The following is a 27760-nucleotide window of genomic DNA, read 5'->3' on the forward strand; positions in this document are numbered from 1 at the left end:
TTGGCATAACTTCCGCTAAAGGCATCATTATCCACAAACCCTAGGACAAGCATTTTGGGTAACTGTCCCAAGAACAACAGAGAGTCCTGTGGCACCTTTAAGACTAACAGATGAACTTTTTACAGACCCAGACTAACACGGCTACCCCTCTGATACTTGTCCCAAGAACAGGTTCTCCTGGTTACTGACCCTGCTGCCCGCGAGGATGCTAAACACTTTCATTCCCACACGGTCCATGGGGTATTTAGCATTAGCGGTAAGCAGGGCCTCTGCGTGCCCCAGACAGACAGTTGGGGCCACCTGTACTTTCTTCACAAAAAGGAACGCTGATACAATGCGCAGTTTAAAGCCTTCAGCTGCACTGCCCATTACACAGAAAGCGTCTTTACTGCGCGTCAGTTTAATTTTCACATCCTCTCTGTTCAACAGAAGTTTTTCTTGAAAAAACAGGTCACTGTGTAGATGGCCCAGCAGCTCTACCGTTCTGCTCTCGGCCGTCAGCTTTGCACGCCTCACAAACCCTAGATTCCCTCCATCCAACTCTGTTTCTTCATGTTGTCCAGCAGTGTCTTTGTAAAACAGGCCGGCAGAAAATTGCGTGGCGAGGGTGTTGTCGCTGTAATTGAGCACCGATTCTGTAAAGGCCCTGTAAGGGTAACAGTTGTTGCTTTGGCTTATGAAGCGGTCTCCCAGTGTACCATCCAACTGACTGAAAATAGAGGCCACGGGGTAATTCACCAGACCCACCTCGGCGTCCTTGGTGAGTTCAGTTCAGTCTCCTTTTACAATCTTGCAACACAGGTACAGCAGCGTGTTGTTTAAATCCATATAATGCCATTCCCTACTATAAAAAAGTCAATGGGGGCAGACTCCGTAATGGCCGATAGAGGCGGCACCTCGATGTAGATGCTTTTCTCGATGCTGGTCTGCGTAGGGGCTATTTGGAACAAGTCTAGTTCGGATTTGGTGCACTCTTCAGACCCGCAGTGAACAAAAGCCATGTTGATTAAAATATCTCTCTTTTACCAGGCAGAGAGTGTCTCCTCTTTTGCCCAGGCTTCCTCTTGGACTTTCGCTTATGGCCAGCCCTGCGTGTCAAAGCCCTTCTTTTAAAAGGTTTCGGGGGACCTGTGCATTGCGGGTATGACAAGCTCTGAAACCCCACAAGAGGGGTGGCTCTCAGAACCCAAACTCCAGCTTCCAAAGATCTACCCTGCTATTTTTAGACTCACTGCCTGAGCCCAACAGTTGACCCAGGCTCTGAGACTTGGTGTAGACGTACCCTAACAGAACACACCTGGGCTGTCTGTGCAGGTTGGAGAGTGGGCAATGAGTGGGGCAGGTGCCCAATCGTTAAAGGATAAAAATAAGCATGGCTGCCCCATTCACTCTGCGCTGGTCCAATCTAGTCAATAAGTGTGCTGTCTTTCAAGATGCTGAGTGCCTCAGCTCCCCATTGAAGTCAGTGGGAGCTGAGGGTGATCAGCACCTTGTAGGAATAAGCCCTGAATGTGCCGGGGTCCTGCAGAAATAGCTGTCTGTGGTCACGGAATGACAGGCCGTGTTGTGATGCACACACACACAAGGGGGCAGAGTTAAGGTTGCACATGCACCCTGGGCTTTGGCACTTCCTGGCTTTTGAACGTTTTGCTTTACAGCCCTGGTTGTGCTAGTGGAGTTTTCTTGTGTGGGGAATTCTTAAACGGGGTTTCAAGTGGAGTTAGGGTAGGGTACATACTTGAGCAGTTATTAGGGTGACCAAATGTCCCAATTTTATAGGAACAGTCCCAATTTTGGGGTCTTTTTCTTATATAGGCTTCTATTACCCCCCACCCCCTGTCCTGATTTTTCACATTTGCAGTCTGGTCACCCTAGCAGTTATGGCCCTACTGACTCTGAATTTCGGGTCTGATCTGATGGGGAAGAGTTATTATTTCTTTTAAATTCTAGGTGAAGTTCTAAATGATCTGGGAACAGACTTAATCTAAACCCAGGACTAGAACTCAGGCTATTTTGAATCTTTTTCCTTTGATTTTATTAATAATCAAACCCAATGCGTTGACCCATTCGGGGCTTTGATTAGGTCCTTGCCCCAGGTTTCCATTCCAGAACTCCTGTTGCCCTGAGCTGTATCCGCTCTGTGCTTCCCGAAGCAAATACAGCAAACAGCTGACTTCAGCAGCTGAACTAGCGGAGGAGAGGTCACATGACCACAACCGAAAAACAAGAGTGAGAAGCAATGCCTTGGCCAGCCTTTGTTCTGCCTCCGGGATCTCTCTGTGCGGCAGCCAGTCAACAGAGCAAGTAACCAGGGTAAGGACGCCAGCCAGCCTCCTTTTATAACAGCTAGTTTCGGGACCCCCCTGTCCAAAATCCTAAGATTGAAGCATTCAGGGGCAGAAAGACCCCCAAACACAATGGGAACTGCTGTATTATTGCAACTAGTTTTAGAGCCGCTCAGGCTAGCAGACTAGCTCCGGGCTTTAGTCTGAGCTCCAGGCAGCCCAGGATTTTCAGGGGAGATCCGATTATCGGGTGTAACTTTGGCCCCCTGCTCGTTTTGTTTACGAGCAAGACAGGCAGATTTCCGTCCCTCTCTGGGTCCTAAAGACCACCTGTCTGCTCAGGGCTGGTGTTTGCAGTGGACATGCTTTGTTACACATTTAGCATGTCTTCTGGTTACTCGTCACTTGCTGAATACTGGCCTGGCCTGACTGTTATGAGCGTTTGCAGTTCCATAGCTCTGGTGCTCTGGAACATGCCGGTCACAAGCTGTGTCTGCACAATCTGTGCTGCTGCTTGATTTAGGGGTCTAGATGTGAGGACAGCAAAAGGAGCCTTCTGTGTCCATCAGCCTGCCGGAGCTGCCAGCAGCTGATGAGCTCTGAGGCCAGTGAGAGGAATGGGGACTGTTCAGAAGGGCCAGAGAGGGTGTGCATCTGGGTAGAGATTGGGTTTAATGCTACAAATCCACAGTCAGTGGGAACTTCAGGTTTATTGGGTGTCACGGACTCACAGATCGTGCCCACTCTTGGCCCCGTGCGGTCCATGGGGGGGGTGCCCCTATCCGTGTGACAGCCCTTCTCGGGGGTCCACTCTCTCTCCGGGTTAAGCCCCACCACCTCCTGGAGCCTTAGCACACCTTTTTCTCACCGTGGGCCCCCTCAGGGAGTCCCCTCGTTCTGGACCCCTGGGGCCTCCACCCCCCAAAGGGGTTGATGCAACCCTGTTCTCTAGACCAGAGTGACTCCCAGCCAGAGTAAAACAGGAGGGTTTATTGAGAGTTGAACACAGCACGAAACTCTCAGGGCCTCAGGCCTGGCCTCCCTCAGCCCAGCACATCCCAGTCTCCCTGCATCCAGGCGGGCTCTGCCTGCTCCCCCTCTCCAGCCCAGAGCCCCCCTGCTTCCCAGCTGCTCCCCCTCTCCAGCCCCAAGCCCCACCTCTGCCCATTGTCTTCTCTCCAGGTAAACAGGGTTGTAAACTGGGGCCTCCTCTCCTCTGGCTGGAACCGGCTGGTTAGGTCACTGGGTCCTCACTCTGTAGCCCATTGTTCTCCCACTGGCCAGAAACGGCTGCAACTCCTGAGCTGGGTCTCCAGGTTGGGGTCTCAGGTCACCAGTCGCTGGGGTATCCATCCTCCAGGCCATTGGCTGGGGTCCCAAGTTCCCTCTCCGGTCCTCTGTAACAACAAACGCCCTCTCCCCTCAACTCGTTAAACCAATAACACCCAGGGAAACTGAGTCCTACTCCCTCTGCATGCAAACCATTGAAACCTCACCGAAAACAAGAAAAAAACAAGAAAATCCCCCACTTCGTCACATCTCTCCCCCCTTCGAGGCTGAATGGAGCAGGGTCACTTAGCCAGTGACCTGGGGAAGTTCAGGCCCCCACCCCGTGGTATAGCATCGGCTATAGCATTGGCACTCCCCTTCCCCCTGGCACAGCCCTCTCCCCCCACTGCACCCCCCTAGACCAGTGGTGCCCTCTCTCAGGGGCTTCCACCCAGTTGACACCCCGCAGGTTCTGCTTGGCCGCCATTTCCTTCATCTTGAGGCACTGTGCCACCTTGTGTCCCTTTTGGCCACAGTAATTACATTTCAGGTCCCTCAAGTCCCACTTTGGAGAGGTCTCGGGGTGACTCCCCTTCTGAGTCCCCGATGTGGGTCTCCCTCCTGCCCCCAATTTGGTGTCCGCAAACTCATCTGCCAGTGCCCCTGCATTGCGCAGATCCTTGGGCTTCCGGTCCACTAGCCACATCTTAAGGTCCGGAGGGCAGATGTCATATAGCTGCTCCAACCCCACCAGGTGATACATGTCCTCTGCGGTAGTGGCCCCTGCGCCCTTCCCCCAGTTGCAGAGATCTTCCCCCAGCAAGTTGGTGACTTCCTTGTAAGTGACACCTGAGGCCTTGCGAACACCCCGGAATCGTTTCCTGTACGCCTCGGGGGTCAGTTCAAACTTCCACAGCAAAGCCAGTTTGAACAGGTCGTAGTCCCCCATCTCAACACCATCCATTTGGCTGAACGCCTGTATGGCTTTGGGACCCAGCAGGGGGATCAGACAGCGAAACCTGTCTGCAGGGTCAATCTGGTTCAGTTCACAAGCCTTCTCAAAGGCTGTGAGGTAGGCATCGATATCCCCCCCCATCCTCGAACTGGGGCAGCAGTTTGGTGTCCAGATTCCCCCCAACACTGGCGTCTCGGGGCCCTTCCCCACTTAGCCCCCCGGCAGGCCCTCTTGGCCCACTGCTCGTCCAACTCCAACTCATGCTTCCGCTGTTCTACACAGTCCACCAGCCTCTGCTCCTCCAGCTCCAGCTCCTTTGCTTCCAGCTGCAGCTCTAATCTCCGCAGCTCCTCTAGGGAGGAACCTGACTGGGGTCTCCCTGTACTGACTGGGGAGTCAGGTCTGACACACTCCCGGTCGCTACACAGACTGCCCCCCCGGCTACTCCTCAGCTCTCCGGGCACCCCGGGAGCCCCCGTGGGGCCTGGAGCCTGTGCCTCAGACGGGTCATTCTCTACAAGCTGAGCAATCAGCCGCTCCTTAGTGAGCCTCCCCACGCTCAGCCCTCTTTCCCTGCACAGGCATGCCAGGTCGCTCTTACGGAACTGGTTGTAGGCCATTTCCAGGCTGGTTCCCTTCAATACCCTCGTTCTATCACTGGCAGCCACTCACTGCAAAGCGCCGGTGCTCGCAGCCAAACATCTACAGAGTGCACCCATGAATCATCCTCTGCTACCACGTTGTCACGGACTCACAGATCGTGCCCACTCTTGGCCCCGTGTGGGGGTGCCCCTTTCAGTGCGACAGCCCTTCTTGGGGGTCCACTCTCTCTCGGGGTTAAGCCCCACCACCTCCTGGAGCCGCACCTCTCTGAGCCTTAGCACACCTGTTTCTCGCTGTGGGCCCCCCAGGGAGTCTATTCGCTCTGGACCTCCTGGGCCTCCACCCCCGAAGGGGTTGATGCAATCCAGTTCTCTAGACCAGAGTGACTCCCAGCCAGCATAAAACAGGAGGGTTTATTGAGAGTTGAACACAGCACAGGAAACTCTCAGGGCCTCAGGCCTGGCCTCCCTCAGCCCAGCACATCCCAGTCTCCCCCTCTCCAGCCCAGAGCCCCCCTGCTTCCCAGCTGGGCATCTGAGATCCCCGGCCCCAAGCCCCGCCTCTGTCCATTGTCTTCTCTCCAGGTAAACAGGGTCGTAAACTGGGGCTTCCTCTCCTCGCTTCTGTCCTCTGGCTGGAACCGGCTGGTTAGGTCACTGGGTCCTCACTCTGCAGCCCATTGTTCTCCCACTGGCCAGAACCGGCTGCAACTCCTGAGCTGGGTCTCCGGGTCGGGGTCTCAGGTCACCAGTCGCTGGGGTATCCATCCTCCAGGCCATTGGCTGGGGTCCCAAGTTCCCTCTCCGGTCCTCTGTAACAACAAACTCCCTCTCCCCTCACCTTGTTAAACCAGTAACACCCAGGGAAACTGAGTCCCACCCCCTCTGCATGCAAACCATTGAAACCCCACCGAAAACAAGAAAAAAACAAGAAAATCCCCCACTTCATCACATTGGGTTAATAACTAAATAGTGAGCCAAAGGCTGCAGTCAGTTACAGCTGACCCGGAGATGCTCCCTGGACTTCTATCCCATAACTGAGGCCAGGATTCAGCGCACTGTCTCTACATATTCCCTTAGCATGTGCATAACCCCAGTGCTATTGGTGGCCATGAATGATCCAGCCATTTTTGCTAGTTCCTGATGCTACTTCCAGGTGTCTGTCCTAGCCCATTCAGAGCTGGGGGAGGGCATCCTCGGGATGCAGTAGTTTCCTAGCTCTGGGACATGGAAATGGTTTAAGTAGCTCTTTCCCTCTCCCCAGCTCCACGTCCCTCATACCCAGCACCAAGAGCTTCTCTAGCAGTTCACAGGCATTCAGTAGGCCGGACTCTCCCCTCACACTTGTGTAAATCAGGCGTAGCTCCCGTGAAGTTAGTGAAGTTACACCAGTTTGAAACTGACTTGCTTGTCAGGGCTGTCCGACCCTGCGTTGTTCTGCTGTTGTTTGCCCAGGAGAAGGGGCTGAAAGCCCCAGCCCGCCTGGTTAAGATGTCCAACATACTATCTGTATGAGGACAGGAGACTGCCCCTTAGGGCGGATGACCAGGAGAGCGCAAAAGGAAGCAGGAAAGAAAAGCAGTTGCGCCGCCTTATCTCTGCTCCTAGCTCCTTGCAGCTTTGGCTCTCTGGGTTTCTCTTCATTTCACACTCAGCCAAAGTCCTTTCTCTTTCTGCTGACTTAGCCCCTGAACCCGAGCAGAGGATCCTGTTGCGACACTTCCCTGGTTTAATCAGTGACTTCAAAGGAATTGGCTCAGCACTGCAGCCGCCAGGCTCTGTGTGTGGTCTCCCTGCCAGGGCTCTGATCACCTCTCCCCACTGCCTTCCCTCCTACTGCAGATATGGAGCCCAGGATGTTGCAGCTCCTTCTCGTCCTCCATGTCTTGGCCCTCCCAGTCCAGCTCTGTGGTGAGTACAGAAGCTTTCTACACACATTCTTCCTGTATCATGAGAGACTTTTAAAGGCAACTCGCTGCTTCTCCCCACTTCCGCTCCATGCATGCATCGATTAACACATGCAGACCCCGACCAGGGTAGATGGAAGCACCTCTCTTCTTCCCATTAAAAATAAACCACAGCTCAGTATTGGTGCTGCAGTAGGGGGTGCTCTTCCCTGTAAGTCAGTACTGAAGCAATGCTAGGAAGTCCTTGTGCTGCTGAACATATGTCACAAGACATAACAGAGCTCCTGACTGTTCTTGAGCATTAAAGAGTCCAGGCGGTTTTGTTGAGATCAAGGGTGTGAGCCCTGATATCGTCCTGACCAAATCCCCTTGTGGTTTTATGCCAGGATTCATCACTCCCTGCTTTAAACTGTTGTGTAGCTTTGCTGTAGGCTAGGAAACAGATGCTGTCTTCCTCTCCAGAGGTGGCTGTTTTTCACTAGTGGGTGGCATGATTTGCATCTTCTGGGATTCTTCATGATGGAAAGCATTGTATAAATGCTAGGCATTTTTCTCTTGGCTAAGAACGAGCTTGAACTCCCTGACAGAGCCCAGATCTGCCCGTGAGCAGCCCTAGATTCCCGCATGTCTGCAGTCACTGGGGAAGTAATGCATACACTTGATTCAGCTTCTCTTCCAAGTAGTTTCTCTTTGGTGCTTGTGTCTGGCTCACTTGGTTTTTATTTCCTCCCCATTTCCTGGAGTGATGATGGTTTTCCTCTGAGCTGTAGGAGGTGAAAGGTCCTCAGATACCATGGCAATGGGCACTGTGTACAGCCCTGGATAAAAAAAAGTGCAGACGATAAGCTCAGGGCATGGCTACACTTGCAGATGTAGAGCGCTTTGAGTTAAACCAGCCTTCATGGAGCGCAGTAGGGAAAGCGCTGCAATCTGTCCACACTGACACCTTCAAGCATACTGGCGTGGCCACATTTGCAACACTTGCGGCGGCATTGGGAGTGGTGCATTATGGGCAACTATCCCAGCATGCAAGTGGCTGCAAAGTGCTTTTCAAATGGGGGGGAGGGATGGAGTGTGACAGGGAGTGTGTTGTGTATATGTGGGGGGAGAGAGAGTGGGTTTTTGGGGGGCTGAGAGCATGTCAGCATGCTGTCTTGTAAATTCAGACAGCAGCAGACCTCCCCCTCCCCCCGCCCCTCTCTCTCACACACAGCATTCCACAGTAATGGCTTGCATGTCGGCTGTCAGAAACGGAGCTTTGAAAGGGCATTTCCGCATTCCTACAGAGTTCAGAACAATGACAAGAGTGGCCACTTGATTTAAGGGGATTATGGGACATTTCCAGAGGCCGATCAGAGCGCAGTAATGCAACACCTCGTTCACAGTGACGCCTGGGCGTTGTAGCTAAGGCGCAGCAAACGTTATTCCTCTCGCTGAGGTGGAGTACCAGCAGCGCTGTAGCCACGGAGTCAGAGCGCTCTATGTGCCTTGCCAGTGTGGATAGGTAGTGAGCTAGTGCGCCCGGGGCTCCTTTATTGCGCTGTAACTCGCAAGTGTAGCCAAGCCCTTAGTGTTGCATTCCTTTTTTCACTGGAATGCAGGGCATTTTATTGCTAACGTTAGGCCACATGTGGGAGCGAGCTCTGCCCTTGGTGTGAGCAAACAGCTTCTGTTGAATTGGGAGAGACCAGTGCACTGCTTTATGTCCCTCTCCTCCTTCCCCACACCCTATGTTTTTTAAAGTTAATTTAATGCTCTGAGGTTCCTGGAGCCTATCTGTGCCCAGAGCAGACGCAGCATGGGCAGCGGCGATGGATGTCTCCCCCTTCCCAGTGCATAAATCCTGACCTGGAGGGACCTCCTTCCTCTAGTGGAATGTAGGGTGAAAGCCTGGCCCCACTGAAGTCATTGTGGGTTTTATTACTGAACAGGGGCCAGGGTTTCACTTTTGGTCTCCATGTCCATAGGCGCCAACTCCGTGGGTGCTCCGGGGCTGAAGCACCCACGGAAAAAAATTGGTGGGTGCTCTGCACCCACCGGCAGCTCCCCGTGGCCCCGCCCCGCCCCCCTGCTCCAGCTCGCCTCCTCCTCCACGAGCCTGCCGCCACTTCCTGCTTCTCCTCCCATCCAGCACTTGCACCGCAACACAGCTGATTCGTGGGGCAGGGAGGGAGGGGGGAGAAGGGGGAATGCGGCACTCTGGGGGAAGAGCAGGGCGGGGATTTGGGGAAGGGATCCAATAGGGGCAAGGAGGGGGCGGAGTTAGGGCAGGGACTTTGGGGATGGGGTTGGAATGGAGTTGGAATGGGGGCAGGGCCAGGGGCGGGAATGGGGTGGAGTCGAGGAGAAAGTTGGCACCTATGTCCATGTCTTCTTGAGAGTGCCAGCCACGGTGCCTAGTAGTGCCAGTTATGATGCCCCCCTAGTGGTGAGGACACTTGTCCCCTACAGAGTTGTCCAAGACTCCCAATATATTTCACGCAGACCACCAGCCAGATGGAACCAACTTTGTCATTGCTCACTTGGGACCAGATTCCAACGGGTGGCTTAGAGTCAAAAGACTCCATATCTCCTTCCCGGTCCCCTCAGTCATACAGTCCTCTAGATTAGTATCATGCTAGTTTCATACCCGTGAGGTCACGTAGCAGGCACATTCCTTGGGTGCATTCAGCTCTTCAGTTATTCTTTTAATTGTACATGGGCCATGACTGACGGTTTCTCTCCCTGCTGCCCCAAGGTCAGAGTCTCTCTGGGAGGAACCCTGCTTCCCGCTTTCCAAGGCTCAAATCAGGCTGTGTAAAATAAGACTCCAGCTACTGGAGAGAGGCACTAGAGAAATAAGGCTCCCCTAGATGGATATTGCAGGAATCTGTGTCAAGCAGGCCCAAAGCTTTAGTTCCAAGACTTTGCTGGAGACCCCTGAAGAATGTGAAATAGCACAGAAAGCGTTTATCAGATTCAGCCACCACAAAGTTGTCCATCTCAGCTGTGTCTCCCAGGAAAGCCCCGTGTGCAGCCAGAGCTGGTGCCGCCGCCTTCCTTTATTAGGGATCATATCTTCTTGTTCTCCCCCCAAAGCACCTTCCAGCCCTGCTGAAACCAAAGCAACTGACCTTCCCAACCCAGACCACAGGGGGCAACCAATTTGGATCCAGTTGCCCTATCGGTAAGCCATTGTTTCCTTCCCTCTCATGTTAGCCTCCAGCACCTGCAGGAGGTGTTAGTGAGGCTGTTAGTGAGCCTGGCTTACTAAATAAGATTTAACATAGACTGTATAAAGCATCAGGCATCTGTGCTCCGTCCGTTCCAGGCCATCCATGAGTTTGGTCTCAAATTTAAGGTAAGGGCACAATTCTGAATCTGAAAAGTTTGAACCCAGAATGTTGGATTCCAGCCTAAGGACTATGCTCTTAATATTTTTATGTAAAAAACCCAACCCTTAGTGACTTAGTGTTAACAGGGACTGAACCAGCACCCTCTAGAGCTAGAGGCATAACTGCCTCTTGCCTGAGCTAAATCCAGATCTCTGAGTAGGAATGCTGTCGCAGACTCTTAAATCTCTCTGTGGTTCAGCCACTACAGAGCGCCCCATTGTTTGAGCCTGGGTTACATTTACGTGAAAGCTTAGCCCTGGTCTATGCTGCAAACGAGTGTTGGTATAACTGAAAATCCACACCCTGAGCAACACAGGTGCACCAACCTAACTCCTGGTGTAGGCAGCGCTATGCTGACAGGAGGGTTTCTCCTGCTGACACAGCTACCACCCAGGGCCATCCTTAAGCATATGCAGGCTGCATAGGGCACCCAAAAATTTGGGGCACCACTGGGTCTTAGCGTCCACCCTTCCACCTCTTCCTCTCCCTGTTCTGACCCTTCCTGCAGGATCCCACAGGCAGGCTCCCACAGCTAGCTGCTGCAGCCTGGTGAGTCTTCCTCCGGAGGGGATCTAGTAACTTAAAAGTGAAAGGTTTCAGAGTAGCAGCCGTGTTAGTCTGTATCCGCAAAAAGAGCAGGAGTACTTGTGGCACCTTAGAGACTAACACATTTATTAGAGCATAAGCTTTCGTGGGCCACAGCCCACTTCAAAAGGTGAATGGAACATATAGTAAGAAATTATACACCTCTACCCTGATATAACGCAACCCGATATAACACGAATTCGGATATAACGCGGTAAAGCAGTGCTCCCGGGGGGGGGCTGCGCACTCCTGTGGATCAAAGCAAGTTCGATATAACGCGATTTCATCTATAATGCGGTAAGATTTTTTGGCTCCCGAGGACAGTGTTATATCGAGGTAGAGGTGTATATAGATATAGAGAACATGAAAAGGTGGAAGTTGCCATACCAACTCTAAGAGGCTAATTAATTAAATGAGCTATTATCAGCAGGAGAAAAAAATGTTTTGTAGTGATAATCAAAATAGCCCATTTCAGACAGTTGACAAGAAGGTGTGAGGATACTTAACATGGGGAAATAGATTCAATTTGTGTAATGACCCAGCCACTCCCAGTTTCTATTCAAGCCCAAGTTAATGGTATCTAGTTTGCAAATTAATTCCAGTTCAGCAGTTTCGCGTTGGAGTCTGTTTTTGAAGCTTTTCTGTTGCAAAATTGCCACCTTTAAGTCTATTACTGAGTGACCAGAGAGGTTGAAGTGTTTTCCTACTGGTTTTTGAATGTTATGATTCCTGATGTCAGATTTGTGTCCATTTATTCTTTTGCATAGAGACTGTCCGGTTTGGCCAATGTACATGATGGCATATATCACATTGGTAGATGTGCAGGTGAATGAGCCCCTGATGGCGTGGCTGATGTGATTAGGTCCTATGATGGTGTCACATCATATCAATCACATCAGCCACGCCATCAGGGGTGAAATTTCATAAACACGTCTATTGTTATGGAGATCGCACAAAGTAAATTAGTGTTCCCTTTTTCTAAAAGCAATGAACATTGTTATGAACACACTAAACCTCTGTGACTGATTAATTTAAAATAATGTCTTTGTTTCAGTGAGTTAAATTTGTAGTAATCTGGAATGATTACTTTATGAAGGCTTAGGAGTACATTTCAAATATAAAATCAGCTTAGAAATACTGATTAAGAAAATGTCAAACAGAGAAGAGTGCATCATATATTCCATAATATTTAATGTTGTATTCAGCAGGACAGCTGACTTGCCCTTACTACAAAGTTTTTGCAAATAAATCTCTGACAAACTTCAGGGCATATCAAAAAACCTGTGGCTGACATTTTTTATTCCCAAGTTTAGTGTTTTTAATTAGGTATCTTCTGCATGTCCAGTCTTCACCATCTGGCATGCAGTAGAAAACACGCTCCATTTCTTTAGAAAGAAATTGCAGAAGAGTGTTTTTTCAATGTCATTTGCTTCATTTGGGTTCAGGGATTTGGCTGGAAGGGAGTGAGCAGAGAAGGGGGAGGGGGAGTGAAGAGAGGAGGGAGACAGTGGGGAGAGGGCACTGGGCAGAGTGGGGCAGGGCCTGGGGCAAAGCAGGAGTGGAGTATGGGCGGGGTCACAGGCAGAAGAGGTGGGCTGGGGAGCTAGTCTCCTCAAGTGGCAGCTTCACCCACCGTCCATGACAGCAGGTAAGAGCGGGTGGGCTCCCGCACACCCAGCGCGCGCTGCAGTGTCCTTAGGCAGGGGCCGTATTCACAGAGCCTAATGCGCTGGCTCTGCACATTCTGTGTGAGGGAGAGGGTACGGGGGTCTCTGCGGGGAACTGTGACTCTGCCGCCGTGAGGTGGGCCAGGCGGCTCGATATCCTCTGCTTCCTCATCCCTCCCCCTGCCAGGCTGCGAGCCTGGGCTGCTGTCAGGCATAGGGGCACCAGCTTAATAATACTGCATAGGGCCCCATAAATCCTAAGGACGGCCCTGCTACCACCACTCGTTTAGGTGGTTTTGTAATGTCAGCAGCAGCGTTCTCTCCCATCAGCATAGAGTGGCTACATGAGCAATCTTACAGCAGCGCTGCTGCATCCGTAGAGGTGTGCCGCTGTAAGCTTGCTAGTGTAGACATGGTCTAAATATCATGGATTGAACAGAGACATTGGATTTATGGCTTATTATAACAGTCTCCAACACCGAGAATTGTTGGCTCCTGGCTCTTTCACTCCCTGGTCTTTTGTACCTCTCTGCTGTAATCAAGCCTGCCTCTGGGTTGGGATGAAGCTAGAAATGTCTTTGGCTGCTTACAGCAGGGACCAAGGAGATGGTTCCCCTCTGCAGATGTCCCCCCTCCTCTTTCCTTCCCCACAATAGTGCCATAACATGACCGTGCAGCAATGGGAGGGGAAGAGTGGATGAAGAGCAGGCTGTGCATGGGAACTGGCAGCCGCAGGATGGAGTGCCACTTCCACAAATGCTGCAAAACTAGACTGATGAATTCTGCTATGCTGGAGACCTCTCCCCCTCCACAGAACCAGTTCGGCATGGGCAAGCTTCCCTGTGCCATCCCACCCATCAGACTCATCCTTCACCCAGCAGGCCAGTTCTGAGAGGGAGGAAAAGACTTGCTTTTCATCACCTTGGCCTCTGTACTGACAGGGAGTCAGATAACATCAGCCAAGACCTAGCCACCCACCCCCTAAGGGACGATCTAAGCCTCCTTAACTCATTTCCTAGCAGCAGCAGCAGCCATCAGTCATGACTGACCTGGGATGAATTTGGACCAGTGACCTAGATGTGGACAATTCATCAGCCTATTCATTCTCAACCCTCTGCACCATCCAGTTTCCATGCAAATTCCATTTGGTGTCGTGGAAAATTTCTAATGCTGAGTCTAGTTCAATACCAGACATATTACCCCCCCAGGTAAATGAATATTTCAGATCTTACCCAAATACCTGCTTACAGCCAATTCTTCTTAGCTAAACTAAAATTTATTAAAAAAGAAGAGAGAGAGAGAGTATAGGTTAAAAGATCATTACACTTACAGATATGAATGAAGTTCTTAGGTCAGTTTTATAGTAGAGATGGTGAGCTTTTGAGTTGCAAAGAGTTTGTTCCAGAATCAGTTCATCAGGTTATAGTCCAATGTCCAATATCCAACATCAGGGCAATCCAGAATGGAACTGGAAACCACAGTCTTGCGACTCAAACTTCCCCTGATGAAACTTAAGTAGATCTGAGGTAACAGGATCAGGGTCCAAGCATTCTTTTATAGACCACTGGCAGGTTATGATAGCCTCTTGACAGCAGATATTCCTTGGGTGAAGAATAGTTGCTTAGAAATAGAATTACCTATTTCCTGTGTATACACAGGTAACTAGTTGCGTTCATCAGCATAAGGTAATTATCCATTAAGCAGCTCATAGACTGTTTACTACAAACTTTAAAGAGAAATATAGGTTTCATCTAAATGCTAATATTCCCTTTTGATCTCTGAATCAATAGATTATGGAATCATAGAATATCAGGATTAGAAGGGACCTCAGGAGGTCATCTAGTCCAACCCCCTGCTCAAAGGGGGGCTAATCCCCAGACAGATTTTTGCCCCAGATCCCTAAATGGACTGAACTCTCAACCCTGAGTTTAGCAGGCCAATGCTTAAACCAGTGAGCTATCCCTCCTGCCCCCAACCTGAGCCATCTGTTTACATGGTTAACATCTAACAAGATATAAGTAAACACAATTAGTATTCTAATTCTAATTCTCTAACCATACAGATTTGCTTTTCAAAGCTCTAGTCTATTTAACATGAAATGGCCCTAATTACAATTTACATACTTTTTAAACATGTCTCTAAAGGTTAAAAATTAGGATAATTTAGCCTGTGAGCTGCTTAATCCTTTCTGGACTTGTGTCACATTATCCAAATTGCAGCTAATGGAAAATATAGCAACATTTCATCTCCTATAAGGCTGCTTTTATTAATCATGATATATGGGAAGCACCGGACAGGTACTGGTCTCCTTGCTGGGAGACCTCAGTTCTCTTCCTGGCTCTGCATGATTTGTTGCGGGACTTCAGACAAGTCATTTCCCCTTCTCTGTGCCTCAGTTTCCTAAAGGGGAACTTCACTTTGTGAAGCAATTTGAGATTTACGGATGATACTCTGAATGTTACGGACTTGCTGTTTCTTCTTCGAGTGCTTCTCATATTGATTCCAATTAGGTGTGTGCGCACCACGTGAACGATCGTCGGAAGATTTTTACCCTAGCAACTCTCGGTGGATCGGCTGAGGCGCCCCATGGAGTAGCGCGCTTATGGCGCCGGATATATGCCCCTGCCGACCCAGCGCCCCCTCAGTTCCTTCTTACCACCCGTGATGGTTGTTGGAACTGTGGAGCACAGCTAGCTGTTCTCCACCCTCCCTAGCATTTGTCTTTCATTTGTGTTAATATTTCTCATCAGTGATAAGTAGTTGTTAATAGTTGTTTACAGTTGTAGTAGTTAGTGTAGTTAGATTAGATTAGTTTCTTTCTGAAAGGGAGTGGGGTCTTTCCCCCCGCCCGATGCCTAGGCCCATGCCAGGGTCTCCGGGTTTCACACCCTGCTCGGCTTGCCTGAGGCCGATGCCGACGGGAGACCCCCATGACTCCTGCCTAAGGTGTCTGGGGGAATTCCATCAAGCGGACAAGTGCCGCATTTGCAAAGCCTTCAAGCCAAGGACCAGAAAGGAGTGGGACTTTAGATTGAAGCAGATTCTCATGGAGGCAGCACTTAGCTCAGTCCCTTCCACTTTGCAGGACCCGGCACCATCATCATCGGTGCGGAGTGCCCCTGCGGCACCGACTGGTCTGGCACGGCGTTCAGACTCGTCAAAAGACACGCGCCAGACCTCCACGGCACCTCCACCACCACGGCGCCAGTCCCTGTCTCCGAGTCAAAGGAATAAGCATCCCAAACAAGTGCCGGCCGCTTCCAGCTTGTCGGCTCACCAACCGCCGGCACCTCCCGCACCGCAGCCAGAGCCGCGTCCGTTGTTGGAGCGCATAGGACAAGTAGCAGCTCCTGCACCGTCGACTCCAGCACCGCAAGGGCCGTCGAGTCCGGTGCTTGTGAGCTCCCCGGGGCGCACCATGGTTGAGCTGGGACTGCCTTCTACACCAGAGACCTTCTCAACAGTGCAGGATTTGATCGCGCTCACGGAGCCGGTTCTTCAGCAGCCGCCGGTGCGGACACTCCGGTCAAAAGGGAAGCCGTCCCTGATGCGACTGCCGTCACCCAGTGAAGCAGGACAGTACCGGTCCCGATCGTGGTCCCGGCACCCGCCTCGGCACCACTCGCAGTCCCGGCACCGATCTCGTTCTCGACGCCTGTCGCACTCGCGCCGCTGCTCAGGCTCATGGAGGTCTGAATCGTCGTACGGCCGGTACCGACTGAACTCTCGGCGCCGATCTCAGGGCCGATCTCGTCGGAGGTCTCCATCGAGATCTAGATCAGGCTTTCGGTACCGCTATGACCGAAGGCACCGTTCACCATCTCGGTACAGCTCTGCATCACGCCACCGGTCCTCGGCATCGCGCGGCACCAAGGGACTCGGCACCGTCCCGTATGGCACCGCGTTGGCCGTCCCGCTCCGTTTCTGCGTCATCATGCTCATAAGGTGGCTTCCATGCCCAGGACCAGGGCGAGGGTGATGCAGGCCGTGGCTGGAAGAAGTCCAGGACCCAGGCCAGGAACCCCCACAGTGGTCTTTTTGGATCCCTTGGGCATATCATCAAGCCCAAGGGACTCTTTCGAGGGCCTCTCATTCCACCCCTTCGGAGCCACGAGTACCAGAGGCCACGGTATCTCCCCCCCCCCCGGGGGGATGCTGAGGCAACTGCTCCAGTGCCATTGCAGGCCCACTCTGCTAACATGACGGACCTTGAACAGCAAGACCCTCCACAGGAGGGCCTCAGCCAGGGTCCTTTAGCCCCGGGGGTATCTTCCTTGTCCTCGCCGGCCAAGGCGGTGGCGGGCACTACAGTTACGGGTCCTCCCCCTATGGACCTCCGCGCCCACCAGGAACTGCTCCGCAGAGTGGCGTGCAATATGAACCTCCAAGTGGAGGAAGTGGTGGAGGTAGAGGACCCGGTGGTGGACATTCTGTCGGCGGAGACACCGTCCCGAGTGGCCCTCCCCGTCATACAGACTATACAGGCCACTGCCAGGACAATCTGGCAGTCGCCATCCTCTATTCCATTGACGGCCAAGGGCGTGGAAAGGAAGTACTTTGTTCCCTCTCAGGAATACGGGTTCCTTTACACACACCCCCAACCGTGCTCCCTTGTCATGGCTTCGGTCAACAAAAAGGAATGCCACAGCCAGCAGGCCCGTGTGCCTAAGTCAAAGGACACTAGGCGCCTAGACTTGTTTGGGCGCAAGGTGTACTCAGCGGGAGGCTTACAGCTCAGGGTGGCTAACCAACAGGCACTCCTGAGCCGTTATGACTATAATTTGTGGGTATCTATGTCCAAATTCAAAGAGTTGGTCCCACAGGAGTCCAGAGAAGAATTTGGAGCTCTAGTAGAGGAGGGCAAGAAGGTGGCCAGAACCTCCCTACAAGCCTCTCTGGACGCAGCGGACTCGGCGGCTAGGACCCTGGCCTCGGGCATAGCCATGCGCCTTATCTCATGGCTGCAGGTCTCTGGATTACCACCAGAGTTGCAACAGACTCTCCAGGACCTACCCTTCGAGGGCCAGGGTCTGTTCTCTGAAAAGACAGACTCAAGGCTGCAGAGTTTGAAGGACAACCAGGCCATCATGCATTCACTGGGCATGCATACGCCGGTAACGCAGAGAAGGCCCTTCAGGCCGCAGCCCCAGAGATTCTACCCTTCCCCTCGGCCAAGGCAGGACTTCTCGAGAAGACGTGGCCAGGGTAGTAGGAGGAGACAATCTGGCCCTCAGATGGGCCAGAATCAGGGCCCCCCCAAACCATCGGCGGGTCCCAAGTAAAATTTTTGAAGGTGTGCCCGAGGGCGGAGCAACAGTCTCCTTACAGGATCCTTTTCCACCCTTCACCAACCGCCTCTCCTATTTCCTCCCTGCATGGTCCCACATAACATCAGACCGCTGGGTCCTATGCATGGTAGAAAGTGGATACCGACTCCAATTTGTTTTGTCCCCGCCTTCCCACCCTCCCTCCTCGTCCCTCTTCAGGGACCCCTCTCACGAGCAACTCCTTCTACAGGAGGTGCAGTCGCTCCTGGCTATCGGAGCGATAGAAGAGGTTCCAAGAGAACTGCGGGGCAGGGGGTTTTACTCCTGTTATTTCCTAATCCCCGAGGCAAAACGGGGGCTACGGCCCATTCTGGACCTGCGCGTACTCAACAAATTCATGGTAAAGTTGAAGATCCGCATGGTTTCCCTGCGGACCATTATTCCTTCCCTGGATCCTGGAGACTGGATCACCCTCGACATGAAGGACGCGTACTTCCACATAGCGATTTCCCCCACACACACACATACAGGTGTTTCCTCCGCTTTGTGGTCAACCAACAGCACTTCCAATTCACCGTCCTCCCTTTCGGCCTTTTCATGGCCCCCAGGGTGTTTACAAAGTGCATGGCAATTGTAGCTGCTTCCCTTCGTCGACAACAGCTTCAAGTGTTCCCGTATCTCAACGACTGGCTTATTTGAGGTCGCTCCAGAGTCTCATGTTCAGACCAACATGACCATGTTCAATCGACTAGACCTACTGCTCAACGTCGCGAAATCTACTCTGGTACCAACCTAGAGAATAGAATTCATAGGAGCAATCTTAGACTCTGGCCTAGCCCGGACACGCGCTTCCAGTCCATAGCGAACGTCGACCGCCGCCTGCAAACCTTCCTGACCTCAACGGTGAAAACATGCCTATGCCTCCTGGGACACATGGCATCTTGCATGTATGTGACCAGGCACGCCAGGCTACAACTATGTCCGCTGCAAGCCTGGCTATCAACAGTTTACTGACCAAGTCAGGACAGTTTGCACACAGTGGTTACCATTCCACCAGGAATATTAGCCTCTCTAGACTGGTGGTTGGACTCCAAGGTAGTGTGTGAAGGGGTGCCATTTCATGCCCCACAGCCCTCCGTCTCCCTGGTCACGGATGCGTCATCCCTGGGATGGGGGGCCCACCTCGGGAATCTCCGTACACAGGGACTATGGTCGACAGGAGAGTTATCCCTACACATCAACGTACAGGAACTCAGAGCAGTGCGCCTGGCATGTCAAGAGTTCCAACAGCACATTCAAGGCCGTTGCGTTGCAATCCTCACAGACAACACAACGGCCATGTTTTATATCAACAAGCAAGGGGGAGCCCAGTCGCCCCCTCTCTGTCAGGAGGCCACTCGTCTGTGGGAATTCTGCATAGCCCACTCGATCCATCTGGTGGCGTCGTTTCTCCCTGGAGTCCAGAACACCTTAGCGGACCGCTTCAGCAGATCATTCCTGGCTCACGAGTGGTCAGTTCGCCCGGATGTTATCCATTCTGTCTTCCGGAGGTGGGGCTTTGCCCCGATAGATCTATTCACCTCTCGCGACAATCGGAAATGCCAGGTGTTCTGCTCTCTCCAAGGTCGCTCCCCGGGTTCTCTTTCGGATGCCTTCCTAATACAGTGGAAGCCTCACCTGTGCTATGCCTTCCCTCCATTCCCGCTAGTTCACAGGGTCCTGCTCAAACTGCACAGGGACAGAGCCCGGCTGATTTTGATCGCCCTGGCGTGGCCCAGGCAGCACTGGTATACCACTCTCCTCAAGCTGTCAGTAGACATTCCCATCCCACTCCTGCTGTGGCCAGACCTGATCACTCAAGACCACGGATGGTTCTGTCATCCCGACCTACAGTCTCTCCACCTCACAGCGTGGATGCTGCATGGCTAAATCAATCTGAGCTGTGCTGCTCTCACTTGGTTCAGCAGGTACTCTTGGGTAGCAGAAAGCCCTTACCAGATCCACATACTTAGCCAAGTGGAAACGTTTTTCTTACTGGTGCGCCCGGAATCATAAAACCCCCCTACGGGCGTCAGTTCCTGTCATCTTGGACTACCTCTTGTCCTTAAAACAGCAGGGCTTGGCGATATCATCCATCAGACTGCACCTGGCAGCTATTTCAGCGTTCCGCCCGGATAAGAACAGGCGTTCTATCTTCTCCAGTCCCATGGTCACTAGATTTCTCAGGGGATTGGAGCGCCTGTTCCCACGAATTAGACAGCCAGCCCCTATGTGGGATCTTAACCTGGTCCTCTCCAGGCTCATGGGTGCCCCCTTCGAGCCCATGGCGACCTGCTCGCTCCTGTACCTTTCCTGGAAAACAGCCTTCCTCGTAGCTATCACCTCGGCGAGGCGGGTGTCTGAGCTCAGGGCACTCACATCGGAACCACCATATATGGTGTTCCAGCAGGACAAGGTACAGCTGCGACCCCACCCCACCTTCCTTCCTAAGGTGGTGTCTGTCTTCCATGTCAACCAAGACATCTTCCTTCCAGTCTTTTATCCGAAGCCACACGCTTCTCAACGAGAACAGCTGCACTCCCTAGATGTTCGCGGGGCCCTCGCCTTTTACATCGAGCGAACAAAACCTTTTAGGAAGACGACCCAGCTGTTCGTATCTGTAGCAGATTGGATGGTCTCCACTCAGCACATCTTGTCCTGGATTACATCATGTATCCGTGTGTGCCATGACTTAGCTGGTGTCCCAGCTACACACCTGACCGCCCACTCCACTCGGGCTCAAGCTTCGTCCTTCGCCTTCCTGGCGCATGTGCCCATAAAGGAGATCTGTAGGGCAGCGACTTGGTCATCGGTACATACCTTCGCTTCCCACTATGCCATAGTGCAGCAGTCCAGGGATGATGCGGCATTTGGTTCAGCGGTCCTTCGCTCCGCGACATCTCACTCTGACCCCACCGCCTAGGTAAGGCTTGGGAGTCACGTAATTGGAATTGATATGAGCAAGCACTCGAAGAAGAAAAGACGGTTACTCACCTTTGTAACTGTTGTTCTTCGAGATGTGTTGCTCATATCCATTCCAAACCTGCCCTCCTTCCCCTCTGTCGGAGTAGCCGGCAAGAAGGAACTGAGGGGGCGCTGGGTCGGCAGGGACATATATCCGGCGCCATAAGCGTGCCACTCCAGGGGGCTCCACAGCCAACCCACCGGGTGTTACTAGGGTAAAAATCTTCCGGCGATCGTGCACGCAGCGTGCACACACCTAATTGGAATGGATACGAGCAACACATCTCGAAGAACAACAGTTACAAAGGTGAGTAACCGTCTTTTTTCTCACACAGCTGCCTACCCTTTACTCTGTTCCATGGCTTCCATTCTTCCTTCCTTTGTTTTTATCCAAGAAATCCCCAGGGGAAATTCTGCTCTGATCAAATGCCTGAACACGGAGCTCTTGAGACTCAGCCAGGATCTGACGGAGGAGCTCAACCCTAGTGTGTATGTGGCCCTTCGTCTTTCTGCTGACCACAGTCTGGAGAAAGAGGCCCAGTACCTCCAGAGACTGAAGAATGTTTTCCAGCCCAGTGCTAGCAGGTATGGCCAATGGAGCCCAAATCCCACCATCAAGAGTGGAACAAGGAACAGGGCCCCTCTGTATCTTGCCACTTGCAGGAGCACCCTTGGGGCAAAGGCATTCTAGATGAACACGCTTTCCCCCTGCCCTCCCCAAAGCCTGTCTTATTCCTGTCATGGGCTCCTCTCAAAGGGGCTGGCTTTCCGCTCACTTGTGTGTGGTGACCTCCCACACTTGCCCCAAGATCCTGTGCCCCAGCAGCTCCAGGGGAGATGCCCAGACAGTGTTAGGGTAGGCATGGCTCTCTGCTGATTTACTGTTGGCGTGGGGCCGGATGCATTTACGGGCTCCTGTCAGGTACACAAAAGGCTATGGTCAGTCAGGCCCCAAACTTTGCTAAGGATCTTCAGAGACGCCGCTGTCCCAGAGCTGGTGTTTGCTGCCCCTAGCCGGGGGGTGGGGGAGGCGGGAGGGCTGGGGGCACGTGTGGGAAGGAGGAGCCGGGTGGTGAGTATTTGACTTGTGTTGTCACCTCAGCTCCGTAGCAGGTGGCCAACAGAAGCAGCCCAACACGGGCCGCCTGGCTCTGTACCTCCTAGCACTGCGGGCTGCCTGCCAAGACATGGAGACGCTCATGGGGAGGCAGCTGGTGACCCGGTTGAAGTACCATCTGCACAAGGAGAAGGAGCAGATAGGTAAGAGGGCACTGCTCGGGGCTGGCACTGAGGGCTACTGCAGAGAGTGGCAGGAAGCTGCCTGGGGTGGCGTGCAGCATCTCTGGGACGCTTCCCAGCTCAATGTCCCTGCCAGAGAACGGGGGTCAGTGGAACACTAGTTCTTTGCTCACAGCTCAGGCCCAGTGGCAATATCCCTCCTGAGCCATTCATAACAAAGAGCCACACTGGGAACACCAGGAAGCATCTGTCCACCCCCACCCCCAACTCAGTATGCACCGGGTAAGGATCAGAAGTGGGGGCAGTGGCTTGGATTACAAGCTTGCTGTATTAGTTCCATCCAATGGGGTGCGATGAGGAAAGTCCCTGGTGCAGAATCCCGGGACATGGAGGGGGAGGGATGGCTTGTGCTGGGGGAGGGGAGCTCATCCTGATTCCTTTCTCCTGCTTACAGCTTTCAAAGGGAACGGCCGCCCCATCACCAGTTACTACCAGTACAGCCTGGGGGTCTTGGCCCTGTGTGTCCATGGCAAGAAGATCGACACCCATGTGATCCAGAAGCTCCTGAATGCTGAGAAGCACAACAAGTTCACGCATGGCGGCAAGCTCTCCGTGGGTACGTGCTTGTTGGCATGGTCCTCTGTGCCAGCTCCCCAGGCTAGCTGGCCTTCCTGCCCTGACTGGAGATAGCACAGCCTTTGCATCTCCCTTGGGAGGTACATGCAAGTCAGCTCCCTCCGAGAGGGGTTTGGTTTCTCCCATTCTCAGCTCCGTGCTCCAGCCACACAGGGCCGTACCTCCACTGAAGTCGCTTGGGCATGGGGTGGTTCTCTTCGTAACCCCTTCTCCTGCTCTTCCTCACACAGACACCAAGGCCATGGCAGGCTTGGCCTTCGCCTGCCTGGAGCAGGCCAACCTCTACGAGCCCAGGCTAGTGGCAGCGATCAGCCTCGCTGTCCAGAGAGTGACGGACAGGATTCTCCAGGCTCAGACCACCAAGGGCACCTTCGGCAACATCTTCAGTAGCCCACTGGCCGTGCAGGTGGGGAGAGCGGGTCTCTGGAGCACGTCCTCCTCCTGCGTGGCTTGCAGGATCCCAGCATTGCCAGCTTCCCGTAGCATAGCCCTTTGTTCTGGGGGAGCCCTCTGAGGATACGTCTGCACTGCACACAAAGCCCGTGAGACATCCACACTGCAAAGAAGGACCCGCGGCACCGAGTCTCAGAGCCTGGGTCAGCTGACTTGGCTCACCCGGCAGGCAGTGTGGATATTTGGCTGCGCTGGAACCCGAGCTCTGAAACCTGGCAAGGGGTTGGGTCTGACAGCCTGAGCTCCAACCCGAGCTGCACATCTACACAGCTATTGTCAGCCCCGTAGCACGTATCCTGCGAGCCCAAGTCAGCTGACCCAGGCTCTGAGGCAGGCTGTGTACTTTCGGTGTTTCCAAGTCCATGCTTGAACGTCCACATGGCATTGTGAATCTGGGTTTACTGTTGTTGGACTCGGATCTCAGCTGTGCTAATGTGACCATGCTGCACTATGCAGACCTTCTGACTGGTGTCTATGGCTTGAGCTCCCTCCACACTGCAAAGTGACAGGGTTTGGACCCGAGTCGCAGCAGGACTTGGGTGCTGACCCACCCCCAGCAGGGTCCTAGGACTGGGCCCTGAGTGCTTGCTGACCAAAGTCAGACTGATTTGTGTGTGGATGAAGGGGTGCTTGAGCTCAAATCTGAGTCAGAGCCCAGGCTCAGTGTGCAGTGTAGACATACCCCGAGTCACCTGCTTGTCCATCAGCATTACCTCTGCCCTGCCCCATCTTCTTACCGTACAGAGTACAAACTGGCTTAAAGGGACATTGTCCATTTAAAAACATAGGGCCTGGGTCAGGTCTCACACTGATGTTCTGCTTCAGTGGAGTTACTCCTGATCTACACCAGCATCTGGCTGATGTAGGTTTTTTCCCAATGTCCTTGCCTGATTTAGTACCATAAAACTGACAGAGGTCAGCAAATCAAATCCAGTCTTTATCACCAGGCTAGCTAGGTTTCTGGGATCTCTTACCCTCACTCCTTGCTGGAAGGCAGTCCCCTGCTCTTTAGAAGAAGCAGCTACTCTTTAGCAATCTCCATCATCACTGCACAGTAACTTAGAACAGGAAATTAAAAACAATTTCAGCTGATCCTGGAGTGGGAAGAATGATCCCATGTTGGAATTTGGAGATCCTGGAGTTAACGGATTCCACTCTGAGAAAAAGTGCCAGTCAATGTGTGAGGGCCACAAGCAGGAAGGGCCTTGGTTTTGTCTCATTGGTTCATTTGCTTTTTGCACTTGGCTCAGCTCAAATAGAAAAACTAGTTGGTCGGTTGTGCTTCCTGGTTCTCCTGCACTAGCGCATGGCCAGCCTCTCTGAGTTTCTAACATAGGGCGAGCAGGGGTGAAATTGAAATCCTAGTCTATTTGAATCTTTTCTGAGTGCCAGGCCAACATTATTTGGCAATGCTCCTTTAATGGAAAGCACGCAGAATGATGATGAATAGGACTCTGTGTCTGGGTGGCTGAACCCAGGGCTGCCCAAGCAGCTGGCCCCGGGGACCACCTGAGCAGCGGTCCCAGGGGCGCAGTTTGGCGGCCCGCAGCAGCGGTCTCAGGGGCGGACGCAGCAGCGGTGGGTGAGCAGCCCAGCAGCCAGCCGCACCAGCACTGCTGGAACAGCCCCGGGCAGCTGGCCCCAGGGAGCACCTGAGCAGCGGCCGGTGCAGCTGGCCCTGGGGACCACCTGAACAGCGATCCCGGGGGCTGTGGGAATAGCCGCAGCTCAGTGGCCCCCAGCAGCTGGTGCCACTGGCCTGTGAGCCCCCCACCCAGCAGTGGCCCCCCAGCTTCCCCGCCCAGAGCAGTGCCTCCTGGCCCCTAGCTAATATTTAGTCAGGGGTATTTATGGTACAAGTCATGGGCTGTGAATTTTTGTTTATTGCCCGTGACCTGTCTATGACTTTTACTAAAACTACCTATGACTAAATTGTAGCCTTAATGATGAGCAGGCTTATTTATATGGAGATATATCTATCTCATAGAGCTGGAAGGGGCTATGAAAGGTCATTGAGTCCAGTCCCCTACCTTCACAGTAGGACCAAGTATCATTCCTGACAGATTTTTGCCCCAGATCCCTAAATGCTCAAGGATTGAACTCACAACCCTGGATTTAGCAGGCCAATGCTCAAACCACTGAGCTATCCCTCCCCCCTAGTTAGCTGTAAGTGTGTTTGGCACACATGGGACAGTCACTCACCCCAGGGGTAATACCACCCCAGGCCCCCCAGCTCTCTTCCCCCACATGTTAAATTGTGTCAGGTTGCTGACGCTTCACCCCTACAGGTGTTACTATCCTGCCCTTCCTCTTACAGTGACATGCTCAATTTTATCCTGACCCCACGTCCATCCCCGGGTGGGACAAACTGAGCAGGTGTCCGCCCACCCAACTCATGTGAAGGGAAGTAGCTGCCTTGCAGGGGGTGTTGCCCGCCAGATGGTTCACTTTCCCCTGTAGTTGGCTTTGACACGGGGGGGTCAGCTGTTTGAAATGAGGCTTCTCTCCCTTCCTCTGAACCCTTCCTGTTAGCTCTTGATCGCCACCGGGATGAGCAAGAAGCCAGAGTGTCCCAAAGGCATGGATGCCCTGCTGGGGAGCCTGGAAGAGGGTCACTTCCAGAACCCCATGATCATGTCCCAGCTGCTGCCCGTGCTGGATGGCAAGAGCTACCTGGATATTGCCACCATGGAGTGCCGAGCAGAGCAAGGTAACAGGAAGGACAGGGATGCTAGAGTGAGGGGCAGGGTTTGGGAGCCCTGGGTCCCACACCTAGTTGCAGATCCCACCAAGAGGAAGGGAAGGGGAGAGGCTAGAGTTACAGTCACTGCAGTAGGGACCTTTGAAGAAAGGAGCTAGGGTGGAGAAATCCCAGGAGCCCAGCAAACATGCCCCGAGAAGAGGGAAGACTAGGGTAGCAGGTTGTCATGCTAGGGCTCCCCACAGGGGTCTGCGCATAGGCGCCGCATAGGTGTGTGTGGGGGGGCGGGATGGGGAGCTGCCAGTGGGTGCTCTGCACCCACCAATTTTTCTCCGGCTGGAGCACCCACCGAGAAAAATTGGTGGGTGAGGAGCACCCACTGGCAGCTTCCCGACCCGCCCCAGTTCACCTCCACCTCCGCGTCCTCCCCTGAGCAGCTGCTGTGTCCTGTTTCTCCCCCTCCCTCCCAGTGCTTTTTTGTGCGGCAAGCTGGGAGGGAGGGGGGAGGAGGAGTAACGCAGCACACTTGGGGAAGAGGCGGGGCCAGGGTGGGGATTTGGGGTGGGGATCCAATAGGGGCAGGGAGGGGGCAGAGTCAGGGCAGGTCCGGGGGGGCTCGAGCACCCACTGGCACCAACAAAAGTTGATGCCAGTGGGTCTGCATGACTATTGGTGCTTCGGACAGCCTCTCCCTCTTTCTCAGACACTTTGGAGCTAGACACCAAGTGCCCAGGATCCAGGACAGTAATTCTGGGGACCAAGATGATCACCGTTCAGCTGGTTGTGGAGCACCCTCCGAGCCCTGAGACACTGTACAACCACTCCATCCAAGTGCCCTCTGGGTCCTCCCTCCAGGACGTGCTGAGAACCGCTGTGGAGCAGGGCCCTGAGCAGTTCACGTGAGAGCCTCCTGCTTGTGCTGGGAACAAACTGATGGGGAGGCCTGGGAAGAGGAGCGCGCCGCCTCCTAAAGGGGCGGGGGGAGGCAGTCCAGGGCATGCCCACCCACAATGCTAGCAGGGAATCTGCCTGCACACCTCCAGGACTAATGCTAGGAAGAGTGGCCCAGGGCCCAGGCCTGTAAGGCAGAGCTTCTTGGTTCCGTTCCTGGCTCTGACACTCATTCACTGTGTGTCCTTGGATAAGTTGCTCTCCCTCCCGGTGCCTCAGTTCCCCCTGCCCCGCTCCCATAATATGGGGATGATCACACCCACCAACCTGCTGTGAAGTGCTGTGAGACCCTTCGGTGCAAAGCGCTGTTAGTTCAGTAACAATACAGTGTCCCGTCCGCCTCCTGGACCTGGTCTGGATTTTCCAGGCCCCCTCAGGGATTCCAGACAGTTACCAGGTGTCAGATTCTTACAACAGTTCTGGGACATCCGTCACTATGAAACAACCCCTCTGTGCTTGAATAGGTTGTAGTTTCTGTAGGGATCTACTGGGTATGTGGGGAAGGTCTGTACAAGTGGGATGATCCTGAAGGGAGAGTAACAGGGTCTCCCCAAACCTGGCATCTGCTTCAGTTTTCTCACTCTTGTGCTAGCCGGCAGACCAATTCAACAGCCAGCACATTGGGAAAGCTTCCTCCAGTATCAGCATTTCATTCCCTTCTCCAAGGCGGAGATTTATTGTTCACACAAACTCAGTGCAACATCAGTCCAGATAGGTGAACCAGGCCCTGCCATCTGACGCCTTCTAAAGCCTCTGCCTCAGGGGCTTCTGCTGCTGCCAGCACCCCAGGGATCCCCAGCCAGGTCTCTCCCCAGCTGGTGTGGCCAATTCCCTTCCATCTCTGTTCTCTGGCCCAGGGTCTCCTG

General features: G+C 53.2%; 1 protein-coding gene across 3 annotated transcripts in view; it reads left to right on the plus strand.

Annotated features, from left to right (window-relative positions):
- The first annotated feature begins 2091 nt into the window (after positions 1 to 2091).
- The window catches only part of TCN2 (transcobalamin 2), a 29432-nt gene continuing 3763 nt past the window's right edge, over positions 2092 to 27760 (plus strand). Inside the window, exons 1-9 of one of the 3 annotated variants that reach the window (XM_034791100.1) lie at positions 2092 to 2313; positions 6954 to 7022; positions 10097 to 10184; positions 21310 to 21499; positions 22017 to 22174; positions 22608 to 22769; positions 23020 to 23195; positions 25775 to 25952; positions 26647 to 26842. In XM_034791100.1, coding sequence (XP_034646991.1) covers positions 6993 to 7022; positions 10097 to 10184; positions 21310 to 21499; positions 22017 to 22174; positions 22608 to 22769; positions 23020 to 23195; positions 25775 to 25952; positions 26647 to 26842 — 1178 coding nt within the window. In that variant the 5' untranslated portion in view covers positions 2092 to 2313; positions 6954 to 6992. Of the gene's footprint in view, positions 2314 to 6892; positions 7023 to 10096; positions 10185 to 21309; positions 21500 to 22016; positions 22175 to 22607; positions 22770 to 23019; positions 23196 to 25774; positions 25953 to 26646; positions 26843 to 27760 lie in introns of those variants that run through there. The other 2 variants (XM_034791098.1, XM_034791099.1) reach the window with 2 other exon arrangements.

Source organism: Trachemys scripta, chromosome 15, assembly GCF_013100865.1.
Source record: "Trachemys scripta elegans isolate TJP31775 chromosome 15, CAS_Tse_1.0, whole genome shotgun sequence".
In the NCBI taxonomy this organism is placed as follows: Eukaryota; Metazoa; Chordata; order Testudines; family Emydidae; genus Trachemys; species Trachemys scripta.